This window comes from Odontomachus brunneus, unplaced genomic scaffold, assembly GCF_010583005.1.
Source record: "Odontomachus brunneus isolate Ranch 3 - 2012 unplaced genomic scaffold, Obru_v1 Obru_scaffold_050, whole genome shotgun sequence".
NCBI classification, from domain to species: Eukaryota; Metazoa; Arthropoda; class Insecta; order Hymenoptera; family Formicidae; genus Odontomachus; species Odontomachus brunneus.
The window spans coordinates 1,729,321-1,754,900 of record NW_022639500.1 but is presented as its reverse complement, the minus strand read 5'-3'; the positions used below and the strand labels follow the sequence as shown (position 1 = coordinate 1,754,900).

The 25,580-nt window shown below is 43.5% G+C and overlaps 1 protein-coding gene across 9 annotated transcripts in view; it reads left to right on the top strand.

Moving 5' to 3' along the window:
* The window catches only part of LOC116845274 (lachesin-like), a 46,512-nt gene that overhangs the window by 17,580 nt on the left and 3,352 nt on the right, over positions 1–25,580 (top strand). For 4 of the 9 annotated variants that reach the window (XR_004378223.1, XR_004378224.1, XM_032817794.1 and 1 more), the window contains exons 2-5: positions 16,143–16,271; positions 18,326–18,447; positions 23,283–23,468; positions 24,277–24,469. Coding sequence is in view for 7 of the 9 variants with exons in the window: in XM_032817794.1 (XP_032673685.1) it covers positions 16,148–16,271; positions 18,326–18,447; positions 23,283–23,468; positions 24,277–24,469 (625 nt within the window). In the remaining 2 variants the exon portion in view is untranslated. Of the gene's footprint in view, positions 1–16,142; positions 16,272–18,325; positions 18,448–18,469; positions 19,455–23,282; positions 23,469–24,276; positions 24,470–25,580 lie in introns of those variants that run through there. The other 5 variants (XM_032817798.1, XM_032817795.1, XM_032817799.1 and 2 more) reach the window with 4 other exon arrangements.

Sequence of the window (25,580 nt, the reverse complement as noted above, 5' to 3'; positions counted from 1 at the left end):
CGGGCGCATGCAGGGTGCACGCGTCGGCATTACGTATTATTACAATCTCGTTTTGTGCTGTAAGACACGCGTGCGTATCAAATAAAATAAAATGAAAAATAGAAATAAAAAGTAGAAATAGAAAGGTTCATCTCTCTTATGTTTTGGAGAACAAGTTAAAAACACCAATTCCCGGATACGTTCTTATTATTTTAGTCTTTGAATATAAAAACATTTAAGCTTTCAATATATGGAACATATATATGTATATATATTTTTTTCCTTGGATTAAAAATCTCAATATTCTTATTGGAAGACCAAAACAATAAGAATATCCAAGATTTGGTACGTCTCCGGGCATTGGTACTTTTACCTTAATATCAGAATAACATGCAAACACGAGTCAATGAAATTCAGGTAGTCGTCACGCTAAAGTACAATAAGAAAAAAAAAATAACAAACTTGGTGGTGCAGAAAATAAATAAAAATGAAAAGAAGGATATTGATACAATATATATAAAAATATATATCAAGAGAATGTTATATAGTCTTTTTTGCATACAAATTTTATTTAATTTTTCTATGTTCCTGATAATCAAGGAATAGCCTATCTATCTCGCTAAGGAACTTTGTAAATTTCTCTAGAAACAGCAAATTTTTTAATTTTTTAATTTTAAATATATATATATATATTTTTTAGTTTCTAAAATATATAAGTAACACATATTGAAATGAAAGGATAATCATCGCAGATGATCGATGTATTCCTCGGTTATAAAGTTTTACAGCAATTTTTACTATAAAATTCCCTTTCCGTGTAAAATAGGAATAAATCCAAGGGCTGAGGTAACATGCGCGATAATTTAAAAGCGGCTGTCGCGCACACATTGATAACAGTTAAACACGCATTGTTGCAAATCGTCCCCGGTCTAAAGTGCAAATGTCTCCGCGCCGTTTTACCGAGGTCGGTAATCCCTCCACGGGCGCATCTCATTTTCCTCGCTTTAAGTCGATTTAAGCGGAGCTGAGTAAAGCGCGCGAACGACTTCTCTTGCCTCTTTCGGCCGATAACCTGATACTTCCGCGGGGAAGCGGGGTTGCCTGTGTATATCCCAAGTGTCGATAGCCTAAATACAGTCGCGAAAGTCGCGATGGAAGAGCCCGCGGATGGATAGCCCGGGGGAGAGCAAAGACGCGGGTGGCGGCAGCGGCGTCGTATGCAACGGGATCCCCCGCATCGCCGAGATGCGGAGAGAGTTAAGGCACCTCCGAACTTCACAGACAGTTTGAACCACAATCCTTAAGTTCCATCGCGGGCGAATTCCCCTCGAAACCTATCCTAACCGTTGCTCGCGCAACGGAGACGGCGGAGTCGCTCATCGATAGTCGATTGCTATTTCGTGGCACCCTTTGCATGCCGACGTGTCACGTTAACGTGTGAGGATGTCTGAGAAAAAGAGAGAGAGAGAGAGAGAGAGAGAGAGGGGGGAGAGGAAGAGGTAGACAGAGAGAGAGAAAGTTAAAGAGGTTGGAGAGAGAAACAGAGAAGGGGAGGGTGGGTGTGTGTTGGAAAAGCAATTCGAGTTCCTCACGTCGTACTCGCTCGTCATTACGTCGACGCCGGGCGTCTCCTCTTGTGTCGCCGCGAGCGATGGTCAACCGCATATGAATGGCGTGACGTAGGTTGCTAAAGGTTTGACAAGTACGTATGACCCGCTCCGTAAGGCGGGCATAGTTGGTAGGAAGACGGAGATCTTCCGACGACCGTAGAAACGCGTGATCCATTGCTTGCGGAATTAAAACTTACGTTCGAATCGATCGAGCTATCGAAGGCGCTCTTTCCTCTCTTTCCCACTGATGGAACGTATACGATGGTCATTTCACATCGGTGATAGCGGCAGATTTTTCTTTTTTTTTTTCTTCTCTTAAGTATCAAATAAGGATTTGTGAGTCAGATAGGTTTAGCGCATCATTTCTCCTCTTTCCTTAAATGTCAGCTGAAGATTTGTTAGTCAAATAGAGGTAGGAATATCATGTTTGAGAGCTGATAAGCGTTTCGCAGTCCAATGAATTTAACGACACGCATGCAAGTACGACCGAGCGTCCGCTGCGGCACGGAGATCGAGTCATATACATTTAAATGCGGTCTTCTGACCTCGAAGTTTATTTGTCTCATAGGAAGAGATCGCGTACAGTGTTATTTCGACTCGAGAGTTGGATGGCTGCATTTAACGTTAAGCACGCGGTCAGAATAACGACTCGTTATATGCCAAAGCGTGTATCGCGCGTATCGCCGTTAACAACCAGCTGGTTTATTCCTTGACACGACATGACGCTCGTCCCGCAGAGAGAACGACGACGACGACGACGACGCGTGTATGTGATGCCGGCAAAGGTGCGACGTGGAAAAGAGCAACTGAGCACACGTATTCTTTTTTGAACGTGTTGCGTATGTGTATGTGTGTGTGTGTATGCGCGCGCGAGTTACGAGCGCGTTTGTAGTAAAAAGCCGGGTGTAACGACACACAATTTGCCCCGTCTGGTACACCTTATAGAATCGCAGGTATCACCGGCAGGTACGGCCGTGTTCAGACGACACGGAAACCGAGCGAAGCTGTCCCGCGCTGACAAAAGTTAGATAGTGAAAGATAGCAAATTAAGTTTAGCAGAAGGGGTGGCGAGACGAACGGTGGTAGATGGGAGAAGAAGAAGGGAATGGAGTGCAATGAAGAGGAGGGTGGGAGGGCGGGTGAGCGGAGGGTGTGGAGGGCGTGAGTGACTGACTCCGGAAAAGCTGGCGAAAGCAGACGGACATATAACTTCTTTTACAAGAACTTCAGCGGCAATCCCTGTAACATAATTAGCAAAGTAGCTCGCGCAACAGCGATATCGCGAGAGAATATTTATTTTAAGCTCGGAAAAAGTTCGCCGACAAGTTCGCCGCGAGACGGCGGGAGATTTAGGGCGCGGGGCAGAGCGGCGGGGGAAGGCAGGGGTAGATAGAGGATCGTGAATTTGACGGGGTGTGTGCGCGCGCGGGAAAATTCGCCCGGACGGCGGTTTTTCACGGTGTATTGCGACGCGCATTTCATTACGCCTAGCTGCATTATGCGCGGCATTATCGAGATTTGTTTTTATTCCTGAATTTTCCGCGATATTTGTCGGCCGACCTTTCGACATTTCATTCGACGGCGTTAATGTGCCGTGGAGCGAAGCGCGATTACGGCCTCGCTCGTTAACAGCCGCATTAATACTTCTTGTGTAATATATTTTTTACAACTGCACGCGCAAAATGCGCACACGGCAGACAACAAATGATTGTATTCTTGTTCCGTTTTATTTGTTTTTTCCTCCTTTTTTCATCCCTGTCCTTTACGAAGTAGATACATTGTTTAATTGGAAGAATTTTAAAACAAATAAATTAATTAATATCCCCAGGATAGTCGGAAAGTAGGAACGCAACGGGATATTCAATGAACGCAATATTCAATAATACGCGATAATTTTAATATGCATGTGAGGAAACTTTATCGCAGACGGATATCCTAGCTTCCATTATTGTTGAACATGCCCCTCTTTAGTTGCCAACGCCACTAAACTATGGATCGTGATTATCATAGTTATTTTCTTTGCACACCCAAAATCCGGAAATAAGGCTATATTTTATTCATTCGGATAAATATCTGCTATTCGATTAATTTAACGCGCGGTGAACGTCAGCGCGATATAAATATTCACAACTCGGGCCGCGTAATTCAAATTCGAAGCTGTTTGTCGACGGCATATCTTCTGCTTTGCACCTGACACGCCGATGGATTTTACTTTTTCATTGGAACAACACAGGCGCGCGCGTCATTTAGTTTATATTATAAATATTAACTATAATACGTTATATTAACAACCGCAAAATAAAAAAAAGGGAATTCTGAGAGAGAATTTACATCTTGGCAGAAAAGCAGAAACTGTCGACTATCACTTGACCTGCTTTCTCCGCTAAGGTGTGAATTTATCCTAATATCTGCTGCTCTAATATCGCCTCTTCTCTCCCTCTCCTTCTCCTGCCCTCTTTCCTTCTCTAGTCTTTCTCATTATTGACTTTTACGTTACATGTAGCCACATGAAATCGCATCACGATGATCTCCCCGGCGCTAGTCTATATCGTGAGTCGAGAAGTACATCGACAACGAGACGTTATAATTACCGTCATAATTATAGCGTGTGTCCGTTCCTGTAATCGCTGGTATAATGCATAGTTAACGAAGAAATTTAATATGCTGCGGCTTCGGCTGTTGCAGTACAAGGCGGACGTAGTGCGGTTATTGTGTTGCATGGAACTTACGTCGGATGTCTGCGCGCGCGTGTATGTTTGTGTGTGTAAAATTCGACGCCGAAAATACCGTAAATGCATGTATATTTATTATACTTCAGCTTACATGCCAAGAGAAGGAAAAAATACCGTAAACAATACATACAGTCGCGTGTACGAGTCGTAGTCTGAGGAATTATATAGCAATAGTCTGAGGTAAATGTGGGGCAGGCTATGAATAGGAATATAAACATTTTAATCGAATTATACAGTAATCTCTCGTGCAGCAACCTTGACGTGAGATAGCAAGCTTCGAATTCGGTACCATGATAATGTAAGGACGTAATATACGACGTGTAATATAGCAATACGGTAATCGTTAACGGGATATTTCTCTCTGCGATCGCATCGGGCGAATCGGAATGGATGAAAAAATGGGGGAAGTAGACATTGGAGTAACGATCCTTCTGTCAATCTGTGACTTATGGACCTTTCCGGGGATAAGACGTCGAAACTCAGGCAGACGCCGGTGAATCAAAATCTTTTCGTATTTATAGAGGTTCATCGTCGTGTCTCATCCTGATGAAAGCATTAAACTTTTATCATCGATGAACGCGTATTAAGCATCGATAAGTCAGTGTGATTACGAAAATCCCTCGAGTCACTGTTACCTTCGTCACGGCACGGTGCCTTATCAATAATCAATCGCTATTTCCGCGCTTCTCTCGATCGCGTCAACGAAACTTTCGAGGGAAAAGAAAGAGGTAGCAGCCGGAAACGGAGCCTACGGATAAGTGAGAGAAAGACAGAAAGAGAGAGAGAGAGAAAAGAAAGAGGAGGAGAGGCAGAAACTGCAGTTGCACTTTCTCAGATCAAACCGGCGCCGAGAGCGGATGAATACGCCAGAGAAATTTCGTTGTCCGTTTCTCATGGTATCGCGGGCGAAATTTTATATTGGGAAGAAAAGCTCCTTTTTTCGACTAAGTGATATACATCATCTTCGAGTAGAAAAGAACCAATAAATCTCCCATTCATGCGCGTCCAGAGGATGATTGATTAAAACTCTTTGTTGAGAGACGCGTTCGAGGAAATGTTTGAGGTGCATTTATCACCGTTTCATTCGCGACGCGTCATACGCGAGATACGCGAGTTTACCTCTCCTAATTAGTGAGCGTCGTTGTATGAGCTTGTAATGAGCGATTGGAGCGTCTCACTGGCTTCGCGATGATCGAGAGAACACATAGAGAGGGCTGACACCTCCGGAGAATTTCCACCGCGAAATATTTCTGCGACACGCGGTCACCACATGTCCTGACTTCTTGCTCGATACCGACGATTCTGCTCTCTAAATTGCACGAAGTGAAATTTCAGTCGGAAAATAGTTCAGCGACCGCCGAGTCACTCGAATTCGAGTTATTTTTCACTCCAGCAGTGTAAAGTCCTTACTTTGAATCGTTGAATGAATATTTTTACTCGAAATTCGGGAGAGTAAATCTAATGTATTCCATCATCAGAGGAATATTCATTTCAGTCGATTGAAATATTCGCTTATGAGAAAAAATACATAATATTTGTAACCATATTACATGCAAAAAAATGACTTAGTAATATCAGTTAAACTGCAGTAGCTCATTCAAACTTAGTCAAAAGGCTAATCGTTTAGCTGTCACTGCTAAGAATTGGCTATGACAGCTAAAATGCATTCGCTATGAAATACAACTATATTAGGTGACATTAAAAATGCATATTATTTCAAGTAGCTAAGAAAATGACAGTTATTCCTAAATTTCTTATCGTATATATTAAAGAAGTTTGCCGCACAGCTGCAATCATTTGTTACAGTCATTTATTTTTAGCAGCTAATATTTCTCGCTGTAGCGCCTAAGTTTAACAGCGAATAAATTTAGCTTCGGTAGTATTAACATTAGCTGATCCTATTTCAGTGACACATTATCTGCCACAGCTATTTTTAGCTCTGGAAACTAGTTTTTTTACATGTACATAGAGAAATAATTATTATAAATTGTGGTCAAGAAAATTATTTTTTTTATTAAATTCTACTATAATACTAACGATAATAATGTTGGAGACAAAAATAATGATACATAATCTTAGCTACAGATAAACTATTTTTCCCTCCTTAGTGTAGATTCAGAATCTATTGTAATCTTGAATGAATCATTATTCATTCTTATAATTAATTATCCTTCTTATAGTTTCGAGTGGCAGTATTTTCACTGTCGTCTCGAGTGACTGCTGCCACTCCAAATCTTGAGTGAGATTTTACTCTAAGAAATTTAGAGTAATTTAATGTCGTTCGCGGTTATTCGATCACGCGAAGTAGCCCGTCATTCGACGTACATGCATTAGTACACAAGTATTCTACGGTACCGACGTTTCTCAAATCCGATGTTCCATGTGCGATGGCCCAATGTGAGGATTACCTCGGTAGTAATCCTTGGTGGGCGCATTATCGACGATTGGCGTATTCGCGTCGTCTCGAGCTACCACTTGATTTCCTAGGTAGCTTAAATACAACGTTTAGCTCATGCTTTGCCAAACGCGGCGTGTGAATTACCTTAATGGAAGCACATATACCGCAGCTGCAGATGGGAGCTGTATTACCCGCTGAAAGATAGTTAAATCGGATTGGTATGGGATTATCGAATTAATTAGGTCCTCTCGTTACGCACGATACCGCGCGGCGGCGTGTGCGCGACGTAAGGAGCTTACATATAAAATGTGAGCCGCGAGGGAGAACGATTTCCGTGTATCGATTTTTATTAAGTCGGGGAAGAATTACTCGTAGACGACGGCCCGATGGCCGTTTGCAGTCACGATGTCTGAAACCAATTGAAAATCTCAGGGAGGTCCTGGATGGACCGAGAGTTACGCTAAAGTAGGTCGTTTCCGACTTATTTCCCTAAAAGTATTACGCTCCGGGTTGGAACTTTAAAAAGGTGTTAAACCTATTGAGGAGAAGAGAGTATCGCAGTACCACGAGAACTTGTAATTGATCAAAGTTAATTGTCAGATGCGGAATATTCAGACTTTCGGTTAATAAGTGCCTCGATTATTTTGTAAGTCAAGATATTGTCAAATTATCGTGAAATATGCAAACATAAATTTCATAATTTCTCTAATACACACAGTTGCGTCTTCTTAAGAGAATGTTAGAGTGAATTGAAGAAATATAAAAATATTAATAACGCAGAGACGATCGTCAAAACATCATATCAGATAATCACTGACACAATCACGCTATCCTTTTCGTATATTTCTCGTACATGTACTCGTATGATCCTTTCAGTCCAATTTTACTAATTGCAATGCCACATTTGTGACTGAATCAGTTGTAGCATTTCAGTAAAGAATACTGATTGTACTTTGAAGAGTAGATTTTATATGAATGTACGCCGCTTTGTATCTCTTACTATATTTAACGGAAAACACGAACACGCATATAAAGAAGTCTTCTGCAAACTTTCCATATATTTTTAAGCTTCTCTGAATTCAGTTGTAAAGATGCAACGATGTTCTTTAAAATTTTTCTAAATAGAGGAAGCAAATATTTGCGCTTGTTGATAGTTTGAGATATCAGTTTTGAAATTATTATCATTTTTGTTATATATATTATTAAGCGACACTTTAATTTATTTTCGCACATACTTTCATTCTACAAAAATATGTCATTTTATGCAATTAATATGCGACGTAAATTTTGCAGGAAGAAATCACTATACAGGTTTCACGGCAAAGTTTTCTAATACAGCATTCCTTTCATTTTTTCATGTAACCGCAAAATAGGATATATTATCTGTTAATTATCAGCGTAATTTGATTCGTTCTCGATAAGTCGTAACAAATGAAAGGGAATTATTTTATGCAACTGCAAAATGGGATACCTTATTTGTTAATTATCAGCGTAACTTTATTCTCAATGAGTCATAATAAATAAAAAATACAGCATGCAAATAGAGTGAAGCGAGATCGTCTTAAGGGAGGATGCTGAAGTTGAAAACTTTACCGACAGAATACTCACATTTTTCTGCAAAGTTCACGTTGTATTGTTTGTACAGAATTACAAATGCTTTTACGCGATAAAAGTACGCGCAAAAATAAATAGAAGCGTTACTCAATACGTAACAAAAAAGAAAAAAAAATATTTAAATGTAAAACCTCAAGCTGTTAGCGTAATATTTGCCTAATCCAAAAATTCCGCAGCTTGTACGTACCGAAAATGTGGGTGCTCCAAACAGAAAAATTTTGAACATTGTTGTACCTTCGTATTTGAGTTCAGAAGTTTAAAAATGTTGGGAAAATTCGTAGAAGAGATTTCTACACATGTGCGTGGTTATATTTTTTGCATATAGTGAAACAAAACAATGTACATAAGTTCTGTATATACACAAGAGATACGGAAAGGATAGCGTGTTTGTGTTAGTGACGATCGTCTGCGTTATTGACATTTTTCGAGTTAGTCATCCACTTCAGCATCCGACGGTCTGTGCCACGCATGGAACAGGCTGATATTTCCGATCGCGGATATTAAGAAGGTGCACACGTTAAACCCTCGCGGGCGAGACGCGAATCCGTCGAAAGACGCACCTCTCTCTCCCCAAGTGAAATCCTGAATATTTACACTTCTCCCTGAGTCGCCGTGTACTACGGAGGAGTGCAAAGAAACGGACCGCCGGCAAATCCGGTGAGAAGATTAGCCGTATGCAAAAGAGCAACTACCACTCGAACTCGGCCCCGACCTGGCGGAGAGCTGAGCGTATTCGCTAAGTGCGCGCGCGAGAATTGTGCCCGGGAGAAGCGAAGCGTGAACGAAGGCGTCGAACGCCGGCACGTTCTCGTGCGCGAGAAGGGCGAGAAGTCCAGGAGAGGAAGGTACGTGCAGGCCAAAATAAAAGAAGCCATCGGGAACTCGTAAGTAATAGCTCCGGCGGCAAACCTGATAAAATGAGCACGGATAGGTGATGCCGCGTAGCGGCTTTTATTTCCTCTCGCGAGCGCGCCTCACGAGTCGGCGGGAGTGCTAAAATGCGAGGGGAAAAACGAGGAACGAGATCAGGAGAGAAGACGCGCGAGGGAGTAACGGGGAGTGAGAGTGGGATGGGTAGTACCGAAAGTTACCCTCCGACTGCGAAGGAGTCTTTCTCTCGCGTCTCCTCGATCGCTGGAATCCCCCGTTGGCGCCCGGCACTGCTGCTCGAACTCGCCAGAAATAGGATTTGGCGGGTCCAGCGAGAATACGATAAGTTTCGTAATTTGTCTGCAATCGTGACGATGAGGTCAGGTATGCAAATAATAAAGATCGACAAAGTGGACCGCACACACACACGGAGAATGTGAATATTTGCGGCACATCTTTCCCTTTCAATTTTTCAATCGTCTCATCTGAAAATTTGCTCTTGAATCGAGGATTGCCGATAACGGGAGATATTCTCGGCTTATAGGTTTTAATCTTCAATCTACACTAAAAAAAAATATTAAAAAAAACAGTGTTGCAACAGATACATGTTTTGAAATAGCTAGATATAGATACAAATACAGTAAGAAAAATGTAGCTAAATGAAGATACAGATACGAATTTCATATAAATAACTAGATGTAGATACAGATATTTTAAGAATGTATCTAAATCTCTTCAGATACTTTTCAGATACTTCGATTACGGAGCGCTCAGTGAGCTCTTACATTTCATTACATATTTTTAGATCTAAAAGAATATAATACAAGAGCTATGGGATACAAGAGCTCACTGAGCGCTCAGTGAGCGGTTATAATACTGAATGCACCCAATGGGCGCGTTCAGCAGAAAATGCTCAGAGAGCAATCAGCGATTATTGGTTCTTACTGTTAGATCCCTAAATCTAGACCAATTACATTGACGACTTACTCAACTGTTGTGCAACTGTTTAGTTCGCTGAATGCACCCAATGGGCGCGTTCAGCAGAAAATGCTCAGAGAGCAATCAGCGATTATTGGTTCTTACTGTTAGATCCCTAAATCTAGACCAATTACATTGACGACTTACTCAACTGTTGTGCAACTGTTTAGTTCGCTGAATGCACCCAATAAAGCAACCATGGTGTAAGAATATAAGGGTTGCATTCCGTTTCACATATTGTGCGCGCATTCCCTACAGTATACGTGACGTGATCTGTAGATAAATGCACGCATATATGTGAAACGGAACGCGGCCAAGGTGTTTCATTGCGCATCATGGAGGTGGGAGTAGAACTAATCAGAAAGTTACCACAAAATATACTATGTTATCGTTACGTCTGATGAGAGCCATTGGGTTTTTCGCATTTGTGCAACTTTCTGATTGGTGATCCATCGGAATGCATCACCTTATATTCTTACACCATGGAAACAATTTTGTCTCTTGTGAAAAAGTAACAATTATATATAAAATCACCAAAATTGCATTTTATTTCATATCTGTATCTAAAATAATAAATTTAGATACAGATATGAGATAAAATGTAATTAGATACATTTTGAAATGAAAAATATAACTAGATACAGATATAGATGCACAAAAAATATCTAGATACTGCAAAAAGATACATATATCTAGATACGTTACAACACTGTTAAAAAGTAATAAATATTTTTCGGTGAATACTAATAACATTTTTACTTATTTCAATATAAGATACTTTTAAATAAAAAATACACATTTTCTTAAAATTTTTATGAAAGCAATTTTGTTTATCCTTAAAATCCGCGAAGCTACTCTATTACTACTAGTGACGCGGCAAAGGTCTCATATTTTTTACCAATCTATTTTCTTTGATATGTATTAAAATCTCTAGTTCAAAGTCTGTAAAAGTCGCCTAAAAGCCTCCCGGACCGTAAAGTAATTGTAAGGTTAAATGAAAGAATATAAGTTATATTCAAATATGTTATTAGTATCAGCTGAATAAATATTTTTTTTATTCAAAAAAATAAAAATTATATATAAAAAAAAGATTATATACGATTTTCAAATTAAACAAAATTAAAGATGTTCGATAGGACAATGAATAACCAAAAGTGCCGATATTATATGCTTGTAATTTAACAACGACAGTTAACAATAACAGAATTCGACCATGATGTAGTCCTCTTCAGCTGATTATTATAACGTCAATTCATATAAAATAATTCGCAGAGTTATGTCGCTTTCATTCTTGGCGATGTTAGTTATGGCCCGGAAGAGTCTTGAATTCGTTATATCAGCGTTGGTAGGCTGTGTGAGATCAAATTGAAAATAACAGAGTCAAACGACGCAAGATAGTTTAATCTTGTCCTTGCGATGTAATGATCTATAAAAAGTGCGCATTCATCGACGATAAACGGATCTAACGCAACACAAAACGATTATTTCCGGTGGAACTTCGTAGAACAACCTCGCAAGTTACGGGCTGCGCACGTACCGAAGTGTTTCGTTAGGCGAGCGTTTTGCTGTTCTGATTTCTTCCTTTCTTTTTCTCTTAGACAGAATTAGCGCGTAGACACATTCGAAAAGTGACAACGAAACTCTCGTGTGCACACGTCGTCTAATAATTCAGGACATTTCGCATCTTGCAAGACTTTACTATGTTAGCCCTTTTCCACAATTTTGCTTTGAGACGTAAACCGTAAGAAATTGATTGGTAAGAAATTGACCAACCATTGATTGGTCGATTTTTAGAAGAATAATCGACTGTAGTTGATCAATTTCTCGCGGCTTACGTCTTAAAGCAAGGTTGTGGATAAGGATTACATGCATAAATAGTCGCGACTCACGCGCGTAATGTTTTTCATAACAATTTGGACAATACTTTGCCGCGTCATTTCATGATAATTATTATAATTAATTGATCAAAGAATGATCGTGTCGGTTGCTACGTTGATTATTGTATTAGCCATCAATATTTAATTTCTCTTCGCAATTAATAACGTCGGATCTTTGTGTGCAAAAATGAATAACAAGGTGGTAAATAGAACGACAATACATGTAACGGTATATTCGAATTATTTGAAGATTAGAGGTTTAATAATGGAATATCTAAAGCCAGAATTTAAGTAAAGACAAGACACGTGCAATGCGAAGATAATTAACTGAAAAACATGCATAATGATATAAGAGATTATTGACATCGCCAAGTTTTTAATTTTTATTACTTTTTATATCTGCAGTAAGAATTGTTGTATCTCCAACACATTATGCACTCCATCTGCGTTGGAGTTATTTCCATTATATATATTCCATTATACTCTATTATTTTCAATTTGATTTCACACCTACCAACGATGATATAACGAATTCAAGACCCTTCTGGTCATAACTAATATCGCGAAAAATGAAAGCGACATAACTCTGCGAATTATTTTATATGAATTGACGTTATAATAATCAACTGAAGAGGACCGCATCATACAGTTGAAACGTTCTGTCATTGTTAACTGTCGTCATTAAATCACAAGCATATAATATCGGCACTTTTGCCTCTTCATTGTCCTTTTGAACATTTTTAATTTTATTTAAATATTTTTACTTTTAGTATGTATTTCAACATTCATAAAAGTTTTGGGAAAATTTCCAAACAAAGCAAGTCTGTTCGCATATTTTGATTTTATTGCGCTGCTGTCTTATAACTGAGACTTTTCTATATCTTTGGAAAACAAAATGTACCCACACTGATGTAATGATGGCTAAATACTGATTTCCAACAAAGCTATAGCAGTTCAAATTAGCCTGAATCTGACAGATTCAGATTGTACCGTATGTCCTAAAAAATATGATTAAACGCGCAGGGTTAAGTGTCTTTACAGGACGGAGGCGAATGTAGTTTTTCCACGATCGCGGAACATTTTTATCGTGCCACGCGAAACAACGTAGATTTAATAGCGCGGACACGTATCGACTTCCCAATTTTCTTCGACTTCTTCCTGCGCTACGTACACCTTGTGTGATACACCGATCGAAATAATATTGAGTTTCGTTGGAGATTGTACAGCTGCATCGCGTGTGTCCCGATAAGCGAGGAATTAAATTCCGTCATTTCGAATTGAAACATTTCCGATATTCTTGCGTTTCTTGCTTTATCCTTTAACTCGAGTGTTCACGTGCGCGGAGATGATTAAGAAACAAGTTCTCACACGTGCATATCTATCAGCCGAATTCGATAATCGATAGAGCGCTGAGCGATTGTTCCATTGGGCTTTTGTTATTTCGCAAGATATTGCCACGTGCAAATTAGCATATGTTATTGTCGCGTCAAAAATGCGAGATTGCTAAATTCGATAAAAGCGCGGTCGACGGACAATATCGCCGCGCGCGCGCGCGCGATAAAATGTATCGTAAATATGGGCCAAAAAGGATCCTCTAACATGTAACGCCCAATTAATTTGTCCCGCGGACAAAGCGGAGCTTTAACGTCGTACACTTGAATGACGTTGCGCTGTCGAATAATATGCGACGTTAGACGCGTGCTCTCTCCGCTAAAATTGCGTCTGAGTCCTCCACTGTAATTTTCAATCTATCGGACGTTAACGGGCATCCTTGATTATTCGCTGGACGGAAATACTTGAATGTGCTTGCGCGCGAGGCAGGTAACTGCAAGCTCGAAATCAAAGGAGCTTTTGATATCCTGACCACTCATCGGCTGTTCAAAAGGGACATTCGGCGCTCATCATCCTTCCTTTCTAATATGTGATTCTGTTCTCGCATTTACGACGATCTCCGTATGCGTCCTGACACGCATAAACGTCGTCCACGACAATCTCCTCCGTTTTTTCTCGGTTCTTACGCGGATTTACGACTCTGTGAGTTATTGAAATTGAAATTGTCCTGTCAGACGTTCGATCTCGCTCTCATTGCGATTAATCGGGATAATCGCATCACACACGGCGGTACATATAGATATAAAAATGTAATCTTATATGAGAAGGAAAAATTTGATGCGCATAACCAGGAATATTTATTTGTGAACAGCACAAGTTGCATCGCTCTGCTTATCTTCGTGTGACAGCGATGTGTAGGAGTGTGAGATATGACTCGGTTACTTTGGTACATCAGCTACATCAATGTAGTCGCGCGTGATCTGATTGTGCGAACCAGTTGGGTTAACCGGTCCATGTGTTAACATTCACCTTGGATATGCTTTGACTGAACAACGAGCAGATATTGTAACTGTAACTCAGCAATTGCTTTATGCTTGCAGCAACCACAACATAACTAGTAACATAATTAGTTGTTCCGTATTTTACTGTTGCATCGATTTACATAACCAGCCGACCACCCACAGGTTTTTCCGCGCATCCTTAGCGGAATCCTCCTATATACAGCCTGAAGAAGATTCTTTTAAATATAAAAGAAAATGTTCAGCACAATATTCCTCAAGTTGAAGAAATTTCTTCTTTCAAGTCTTGTGTTCTCAATAGAAAATTCTTCTAGTAAGAAGGCTGTTTTCCGCTTCAGGTAAACATATTCCTCTTGATTCAAAAGGAGGAGAAAAGTTAGAAAAAAAATATGGTAAGTTTCCGGCTAATAATCTACTTTCATTGTAGGAGGAATACTCTTTCGATAGAGATTTTCTCTTAGAATACAGGAAATGGCACTTTGCAACTAGAGTTCGCTTTTTAAATATCATAATTTGCTTTTAGTTATAGAAGAATCTTCTTGAAACTAATATATATACAATTTGTTGGGTGTGATAACGAAATAACCCCTTCTCTTTTACAATTGAGTTCTCATTATCGTCGACAATTAATAGATCCAAGCGAGTGCTCGTTGAAGTTCATGGTTATCTTTCGCTACGAGCGTCACCTCCATGTCCAAGCCGGGAAATATTTTGTCACGGCGAATCGTTGGCGGAGGGCTTGTTTGACTTAAACACGACGGTGGAATTTTTGGGTCGCTCGCGCCGGGGGAAGGTCGAGCGAAAGTCATAAAGGGCGTACTTTGGCGCGGGCGAAATTTTCATTTGACTGTCGGAGGGCAGTTACGTACGTAACATTCATACGTACATGCACACGCGTGCCTCTGTCCGTCCGTCCGTTCGTTCGTTCGTTCGTTCGTTCGTTGCGGCGCACGTGTGCTCCCCGAGACACGAGTGTGCGTATCGCGAGAGGGTGCAGAGGGGTGTATTCGCTGCCACCCGAGAGTATTATTGCGGTGCCGGCCGGCGGAGAGGGTGGCGGCGAGCACGAGGGATATATCAGCGGGTTGGCGTTTATGTGGCGACCAACTGTCGAGTTAATATTCACGCGATTCGGGGTTGGCCCCGCGCGCCCACCCTCGCCCCGAGCACGCGTCGACGACGTCGCGAAATTCTCGATTTCTGCCTCGGCTGCCTCCTCCCGCTCTCTCCTCTCGTTCGCCCTGAAGCCGGCCGTCTCTCGTGGTCGTCGCAGCCCTTTCGCGCATACCGGGTGTCTCACACCCGCGAGCCCCGGCGTGTGTTATTTACGCTCGGTAAAGATTCCGACTGTGCGACTGCACTCTGATCTAAATCCCCGAGACCTGCAACATTCAGATCCGCACGTTCGGTTGCTCGTGAAAATTGTAATTTTCCTTTACGCTCATCTCGCGAATCTCAAGACTTTGAAAATTCGGAGAGGGGAATTCGCTAGACGAGCGTTCGTCACGATATCGAGCGTCTGAATTATTGCTGTGCTGCGCGCAAAGCCAGGGGAGGAGGGAATTATTATTTTGAGGAGAGACAGAGAGAGAGACAGAGACAGAGAGAGAGAGAGAGAGAGAGAGAGAGAGATTTCGCCTCGCGGAGCCGAGTGCAACATCACGAGTTAGTTTACTAACGTACTCTACTACAGCGCTTTGCTTTAATACATCCCGTGCTTTCTGTTTCTACAGTACGTATGGCGTATGGCTTACCCTATGGCATGGCATCGCGGAACATCGCACTGTGCATCTTCATCGCTCTGCTGCACGTCAGTCTCGGTAAGAGTCGACTGTACTACTTGGCGGAGAGGGCAGAGAAGGGTGAGTACCTTCGTGTATCCTCTTCTCGGAGAACAAGAGAAAGAGCCCCGCTCGGAGGAGGTGGGGAAAGGGAGAGTTACGAAGAAGCAAAAGTTACGAGTTTTTAATCCTCACGAAATGACAGAATCTCCTCTCCTCTCCGCCCTCCCTGCCCCCCTCTCTCTCCCGTTGCCGTCGATCTCCCTTGAGCGCAACGGTATCGCGCGTCTCTGTACTTTTGCGCCGCCTCTCTTCGCTCCAGTTTCGGTAGAAATCGAATAGAATCTTGCCGAAGACACTATCGAGGTAGTCCCGCGTTTCCGCGAGGGCTTAAAAAGAATTCCCGCTTAAAAAGAAGCAGGAATTGCAAAGTGGCGCAAACGAAAGCCGCGCCGACTTTTCTTCTACTTCTGAGGGAGCAAGCGACGCGCTCTCTCCCGCGTCTATTCTGTCGTTATTTATTCGCTTATTTATTATTCCTTATTATGCGCGCATCGGATATCTTGTCGCGGCCTCTCGAATTCTGCGGGAGAGATGGCCTCTCATTATTGCGCGAGCTCGGGGAAGAGTCAAAGACGCGAGGAAATTACACTGCAACGGAACGTAACGAGAGGAAATCCGACGGAACTCGCGCGACGAAAAGGATGAAAATTCTCCTTGAATCAGATTTATCCAGCATATTGAAGACGGCAGATATATATATCGCGATAACAAATCGCAGGGGAGGCGCATGAATATGCGAATATGCGATTTGCGCGGCGCTCCGAAGAATTTCGAACTTCGTATAATCCGATCTTCGCTGAAGTTCTCTTCTTACCCTTCGAGACAACGTTCGTGTCTCGCTCGGTCGGTCGGTCGGTCGGTCGGTCGGTCGGTCGGTTTTCCATTACATAACAGTCGTAGCGCATAAGTCGCCGTACACTCGACTCGCATGTGCCGACTAGCAAAAATACACCAGCCGGCCTTCCAGCTAGCTTTTCCGCGCGATAGATCATGATAGATGATGATTACTCCACAAAGTCAGCGAACTTTCGCTCGACCGTGTTCCACGTGATTAATAAACACCTCGTTTCTCGGCGAAACTTTCTCCCCTTGCCTTCGGTCGCGTGCTCGCCCCGGGAAGTCAGCCAAGGAGCGTATACGAGACGGCGGAATACGTGTCTCCCCTTTTTTGCCCATTAAACTCCATCCTGTTACTGCGAGAGGATGATCAACGCGCGCGCCGAGTCCCCGTGAAACGAACACGTCTCGAATTAGCGTCTCGCCGGGAACGCGAGAACGCGAGGGGTGGAAAATCGCGTCCGGCGTGAGTGAGAGCCCGCGGGGGGCTCCTCCCGGCGAGTTCGCGCATTCGACGCGGCTAATAAACACCCCCAACGCGCTCGTCCATCCGCGCTTTATCCGCGCGATGAACAAAATTGCGGCCTGTGTCCGTTTCACTATAATGCTTACACAACGATACCACGGGACTTACACAATGAGAACGGGGAACGGACAGCGGTAATGCGACAATGCACTTACGTCACTGTAGTTACACGTGTATATCGGCGGCGAGAAAAACGCCAGGCGTCACAATTGCACGCACGCCACGCTGCGGCAAAAAACACAGGGAACGCAGAGCGATGCCCGTCCACTTATTTTAATTATCGCGTCACAGCACGCGGCGCATAATCGTCGCGCGTCCGGAGAATTTTCCTCGAAAGTCAAATTCTTCCGGCTCACCTTGTGTACACGACGTTATCAATCCTGCCACGTGGAAAGAGTCGTTATTATCGCGCGGTGACGTGGCCGGCCGGTCGCTCGTTACGCGCATAAATAACGCGGCGATCTAGATTAAATTCGTTCGCCGCGCGCAAAAAGATGATGAGCCGCTCGTATCCGACCGGATTCCGAAATTTCCGTAATGTGCCGTTCATGCATCATATTCGTAACCGGTACACACGACTCACTCGCAAACACACACATACGCAGATACACAGATACACGCAGATCGGCAGCAAGTTGGCGAGCTATAATTAAGGATTAACTTTGTGGATCGTTAGTCGCGACGCATAATCGTTAATTGCATAATTCAGGTCAAACGCCGCCCAAGTCCGAGGTCCTGCCCGAATTTTTGGCACTCTTGGAAAACCACACGGTCACTCAAGGTCGTGACGTCTCCTTCACCTGCGTCGTTAATCATCTTCAATCTTACAAGGTAACTGCATTCACCCGCGCGTATGTGTAATTAGCTAGTCGATTAGGGCCACACCGCTCGCGAAATCGTAAGTAGCGGCCTGGATCGCATTTCCGTAAATACACTCGACGCGAACCCCAGACAGATTGTATTGCCAGGTAATTGCAAGGTAACAGTGCGCGTATGAAGAGAGAAGCAGAGAGAGAGAGAGAGAGAGATAGAGAGATAGAGGAAGAGAGAGAAGGAAGGGGGGAGACGTGGAAGGGAGAGATACGCCGTCGATTATTTCGGAACGAAACTATGGTAGTCTTAACTATGCACTCCACTCGCGAACGGGCCATTCAAAGGGAAGCACCACATATCGTGTCTCGCATGCAACGATCACTCGAGACACTCGATCTTGCAGCGAAAGAGAAACGTGCATGATAACAAGAAATTAGTACCATGTGTTCGCAAGGAGAGGAGAGGAAATGCTCACCAATCCGCCGATCCTCTTTAATTGGTAACTAAAAAAATTCACGTAGTCGTTTGCAACGTTCAGATAATGCAATTATGTTACATTATCTGCAGTATCAATTTTGTTGAATATTAATTCAATGCGCGCATTATAACGACGAAATAATAATTTATACATATAAAAAAAAAGTGACTTGGGTTCCCTTAAAAAAAGAAAGAATTTCAAGTATATATACCATCTATTGGCTTGCTCGAGCCTCGTCGAGCTCTTAAGAGACGAACCGCAGGAGCGAAGCCGCAAACGTCAAGATGTTTTCCTTGAATCTGCATAACGAAACAATGCAAATCAAGCGAAGCCATCGAGTACTCGGTGCGTTCTTCACCGTTGGAGGGATAGAATGAGGAGGAGGACGCACCTTGTCGAGACGACGGGGAACCTGGCACTTACCTATCGACTAACCCGACTCGGTTTCGCCATGCTCTTTCCTCCAGCCTGATGTACTTACACGTGTGCAGCAGCTATAGATACACAGAGGTCGAATACTAAAGGGACCCTGCGACTAAATAACAAGGTCAATCCACTCATCAGAAGTCTTTTCACTCTAATTACGGATGGCGCTGAAAATTGCTGTTAATGAATTTGCCCTTGAGGACAAGTTATCACCAATTGGCCGTAAACAAATTACAGCCAATTGCCAATTGGCAATATCATATCATTACAAATGTCGTCAAAATTGCCGAAACGTCATACATACGAGGGTATGATTGTAGAATTAGAGTGAATAAGGATATATAGTATATAGGGAAATAATCTGCTTATCTTTATTTTAATGGATATATCATACTGAATCTCGTGAAATTAATTCGCCAAGTTAGGGTCGAATTAGGGGTCGCTTGTTTTCCGGTGTAATCTCTCTTGCTTCGCGAGCACAGATCGCGATTTCGACTCGGAAACATTCGGTCCTCGTGTATCTGTGTATCCCTAACGCTCTCGCGCGCGAGTTTATTTGTGCACGAGTGTGTATGTGTGTGTGTGTGTGTCTGGAAAAAGATAGCTTGCAGCTGCGTACTGAGCTCCAAGAAACCCCAGGTCCGGGACAGGACCGGCGAGTAATTCACTTTCAAGAAGAAGTCCAAGTTTGATTGCGCGCTTAGATCGCGACAATCGTTTCTATCGCGTTTCTAACGCCGTTGGAGCGTGTTCGGGGCTCGCCGTCTTGTCGCTCCCGGGTGCGCCGGAGGGTTATGTCTTCCTCTTCCTCTCACTGTTTCTCTCTCTTTCCCGTTCGGAAAGAGAAAAGAAACGACGAAAGAAAAGACATAAATCAGACCCGCTAATATAGCGCCGTGAATAGTCCTGATTTTTGCCGGCGAGAGCTCATCCTCTCGTCGTGCTGACTTTGCGACGCCGTTTATATGCGCCTTCTATATGCGCCTTCTATATACGCGTCTCAGCAAGAGGGTGATTAAGCGTCGAAATTGACGTCAAGAATACGTTTGGTTATACAATCGTCAACCGTAAGTAGAACCCTTCGTTTTTCGTCGCTGTGTAGATAACAATTAGCTCGAAATATGATCTTTTCGAGAAAAAATTGTTTCTCCTTTTTTTCTTCCTCATTTAATTCAGCACTAGGCGCATCTCTGAGCGGCAGCAGCTGGCCTCGTTTATACGCGAATTCGTGCTTGATGAACGTCACGCTAAATAAAAGTTGCGAAATCAGACCGAATCGCGACGCGCATAGTCTTATGATTTTGCATGCCGTTTGCATGCATTTATTTGTACGGATTTTACAAACGACATCCGCCGTCATTTGTATCCGGTGTATCTGCGCGAAGTCGCGAGTTTTTAATAGCTCAGTTTCCTATAAATAACGCGCGATAACGTTTAACCCTCCCGCCGTTTCGCTTCCCCGTCTCGTTTCGATGTATTGTTCGCGCAAAATATTATTTTTCGTATTCCGCTTTGTTTAATCAGCCCGACGTGCATTTTTTTCTACATAATATCAACTTTTTTTACAACACGGATATATTTTATTCTCTGCGCCGTTTTCTGCACGGCCCGATCGAATAAGAGAGAGAGAAAGAAACAGACGAGAGAGAAACAGAGAGAGGAGGAGGCAGAAGCATGAGACAAAATTTGTCGTGCAAACGTGAAAAAGAGAGGAGCCATTCAGCTCTCAGATGCACATCGGAAACTGTTTAATTTAGCAGCTACCTCAAACTCGTCGAATTACACGTAACCGTATATCCAGTAACATCTAATCTCAGAAATTTAATCCTTTGCCGCAACCCCATGCAACGCAACTGTATCTAAAGTCGCTAGTGTGCTATGTCTTTCTCTCTTTCCCTCTACCGAAACTCGAGCTTCCAATTAGATTCGAAAATAGCGGTTACGTTAGTGAAATTTATTGGAAATTAATTGTAAAGTCTAAAATGGCTGTCTCATCGCGGCGACCCCTTATAGAAATATCATACTAAGAATCATTGATAATTACTTATTTTCAGTATTAAAAATACTGGATAATAAGTAATTATCAATGATTCATAGTGATATTAGTTATAGATGATAGAGTTATAGATGATATTTCTATAAGGGACGTCATTTCCAAAACACGGGGCGTCTTGCGAAATGGATCTGTATTGGAAAAAAATTGCGATAAGATTTCACAGTCCGCAGCCTTCCGACCAAAATATTCCATTTCGAGGATACACGCTCCTGCACGGCGTATTTTCTCATTAAAAGCAAATTTTAACGAATCTCTCATTTCGCAGACGACCGTTTCGAATATACAAGGTAGATGCACGCCAAGTAAACACTCCGCCGAGGCAGGAGAGAGGGAGGGAAATGGAGAAATGCACCTAAATACGGAAAATGCCGCGCGTGCACATCTAAAGCCCAAGTACTAGATATAATAGCTGAACGCCACCTAATACCGTCGTAAACGTAATACCCCGAGATGCGATGCCGCCGTGTAGATCGCGCGCATCTCTGATATATCGGATATCCGTAAGGACATCCGCCAATTGCTTGGCATACGAAGGATCATACGGCCGCGAGGAGATACGGTCGAGAAGAATATCGTCGCCGCGTGAAAGCGTTATTTCCAACAGGTAGATCGCGATACTTTCTTTCCCCCGTTCTTCCCTCCCTCTCCCCTTCACTCTCTTCGCCGCGTATTTATGCGCGCCTTAAATTCCACTGCCGATCGAGATTTTGCAACGGCCTTTTGTTCGCGGTTTAAAAGCCCTTTCATTCGCTCAATGGCCCCAACGACGTCTGAAATATGACAGATCGAGCTGTCGATCCCCGCCGCCGCCACCATCGCCGCCACCACCACCGGGCGAGTCAAGGGAGGAAGGTGGTTGCGAGCACGAAGGGGCGCGGAAGAGTGTAAACCCGAGCGGAATTTGAGAGTGCAGCTGCCCGAGCATTGCGCCGCTATGAATGCCGATAAGCGCCTTTTGCGAGACACCCGCGACGCTTTTTAAGCACCGCCAGCGCCGGCGCTAATGAAGAGTTCGCGCTCTCTTCGTGCAGAGCTCGGCCTCGATCCTCCCTCTCGCAGCCCGATGAGAGCAGAATGCAAGGGCCGTCGTGGAAAAAAGCCAGAAATTCCCTTCCCTGCACGTTCCGCGTAAGCCGCAAGCGCGTTACTTACCTTTACGGTGCCCTTTGTCGCGATCTCGCGAGAAGCTATTGTCCTGGTGGCGATTAACGGATTACGCCGAAGCTAGAAAAATAGCTTCGTTTTCGACGCGCGCGCACACGATTGTCTCGGCGCCGTCGTCGTTCTCGCGGTCCAATTATTAATTTCTGCGGTAGTCGTATCCAAAATAAAATTCCTGTCGCTCCCAACATTGCGCCGATTGCGCTTTACGAACAATCGATTTATCGAACTTTAGCCACCACGCGCACGGGCGCGCTCGTATTTATGGAAATGCTATGTAAATATTAAAGAGAAAATATTATTTGGGAGTGTCTGTCGCGGCCGAAATTAAATGTACGGTTTTACAAATATTGCAATCGCCAGTGATATATACTAAAATTGTTTTAATATCCATTGCGCGCGAGTGGGACGTTCACGTAAAAAATTGCGAGTGTTCTGAAAATGTTTGTAAAACAATGCCATGGAATTTCGCGAAATGTAACTTCGCGCTGCGCGCAGCGCGTCGCCGGGACGTTACCGTCGCAGAAAATAGCGAATTCACGGCGAGAGAACGCGCATCGATTGCGCGGAATTCCGGGACAAGTGATAGGCGAATGAATATTTAGACTTGAATATATTGATAAACGGTCCTCCCGCATAATTTAAAAAAAAACTTTGCTTCTATATTTAGCCGCGGGCAAGTCATATCTGTCAGTATGGGCGAAATGAGCACTTTTATTACGTCACGCGCAGGTCGCCTGGATAAAGTCGGATTCGAGGGCGATTTTGGCTATTCACACTCACATGGTGGCGCACAATCCGCGTTTGTCCGTCACTCACAACGGCCATAACACATGGAAGCTGCACGTGACTAACGTTCAACCGAATGACTCCGGCACGTACATGTGTCAAGTTAATACGGATCCTATGAGGAGCCAGGTCAGTAGAGCCGCTGAACATTAGCGCGACAGTCGTCGTTCTCCATCACGTTCCTCTCGCCGAATAGGGACGATATTCCGACCCTTTATATAAACCTGAATGCAACGTATACGCGCGTGCACGAACGCACGTATGTCCGCGCTGAGTGGAGAACATTCACTGGCAAAAACACGCGTGTTGCAAACGTGCGCAATTCACTTGTGACAATAACCTCGTTTGTAGAGTGAGAAGAATATTCAAAATTACATCTAGCATTGTTTTGATTGTCACGCGCGTCTTTATGACGCAGAAAGAGTCAGGACAATTTTACATTTGGAAAATCTTGAAGAAATGTTGTTGAGATTTTCTCTGGAGATTCACAGTAAAAGAAAATTTCAGATGCAAAGCGCCGATCGCGTTAGTTGTGCGTTTTCTTAGTCACACTTCGTGATTATTGCGAATTTTTCGAGAAAAATTAGCGGACATGATCTCTGCCAAATTCGCAGTGAGAAAATTTTAGATGCAAAGTCAGTCTTCTCAGCTACACCTCGCGATTGTTGCAAACTTTTGGGGAAGAATTTGCGAATGTGACTTTCCGAAAATTGTGAGATATTTGGATGTTTCATAGAAGATCTGGAAATCTTCGGACGGAACGTCCGCTCGTGTAACTTCTTTCGGTTCGCGGACGTTAAACGCACGTCGGAGCATTCGTTCGCTGACGAAAATCCAATAACGTCACGCTTGATTTAAGTATCCCAGCGGGATCACACGGGGTCGAGGGCACTTCTCGTCCGGATCGGTCCCTAACGAGTACGAACTTTGTGCGCAGACCGGTCACATGAATGTCGTGATACCGCCTGACATCATGGACCTGGACGACACGGCGGACCAGTTGACCACGAAGGAGAACGGTGATCTGCAGCTGCGGTGTCGCGCCACCGGTACACCGACACCGGGGGTGATCTGGCGGCGGGAGGACGGCAGGAACATTACGCTGAGGAACGAGCACGGCGTCAAACGAAGTACGTACGCGCCGTTAACATAAGCGATCCACCTCGCCGTATCTCGGCGAACCGACCGGAAAAATTGAATAAAGGGTACGAAGGGAGCGGAAGAATATAAAGCAGAAAACCGATGAAATATCCAAAAAGAAGAGAAAAACTGAGAGAGAAAGGGAGAAGTGGATCGAATCGAGGATAAAGTAAAGAAGAAATCTTTCATGTTTGTCCGTTTCGTTTCGTTGAAAAAGGCGGTGATGTATGCTTTGCAATATGCACACAGGACGCGGAACAGTTAACGCTGACAGGAACGTGTCAAAAAACCAGAGGATATTTCGCGTATGATAATGAGATCTCACGTCCCAATTTGATTAGTTGTTAATTAACGGCAACGCTTATAGATTCTTGGGTGAAAGAGTGAGTAGCGGCCGCTCCTGTCGCGGCTTTAAAAATGATGGGTTAAAATTCCATCATGTCCCGTTCGCGAGGCGCGCCATTAACGTTGAAATGTGCTTCTACCGGAAATAAATGGAATTAAGCGACTTTACTGCCGGGTAACGCCTGATTAACGATTATCAGGCGCGTAACGTGTGCGAAAAAGGTCAGTTCTGGTAAATCGTGGAGACGACGAGGTCGGACTTAGATCGAGCCAACGACCTAACCGCAGATGAAATATTTTTCGTGCGCGCGGATCACTTTTAGAATGCATCTCGACGACGACACGCGGGCCGAGCCAGCCGTGTGCTTCGCCGCGTGTCCCGCGGAAAAGCAGCCATCCGATTAGCCTCCCTGACTGTGAGTGATGGATGTTGACTTTACATATATTTCCTCTTCGCCCACCCTATCGACTCGCGTACCCGATTGCAATATTCAGTGTGTACACTGCGTCGCGTGAGCGTGTGCCGCGGCGGTATCTTCATCCCGCCAGTGACTTCGTCGTCGTCTTCGCCCCGTAGTATCGGAATTTTCGATTTTACATTGTTTCCTCTAATGACCACGTCGCGCGTATACGAAGAAGATAAGGCGGACTTTGATCTTCTCGTGTACTTCTCGGGATTTCCAGGAATATTTCGAGTACGCGAAAGCGCACGAAAGAGGACAATTTTCCGCGTAAACGCAAAAAGAGACGCGGCGC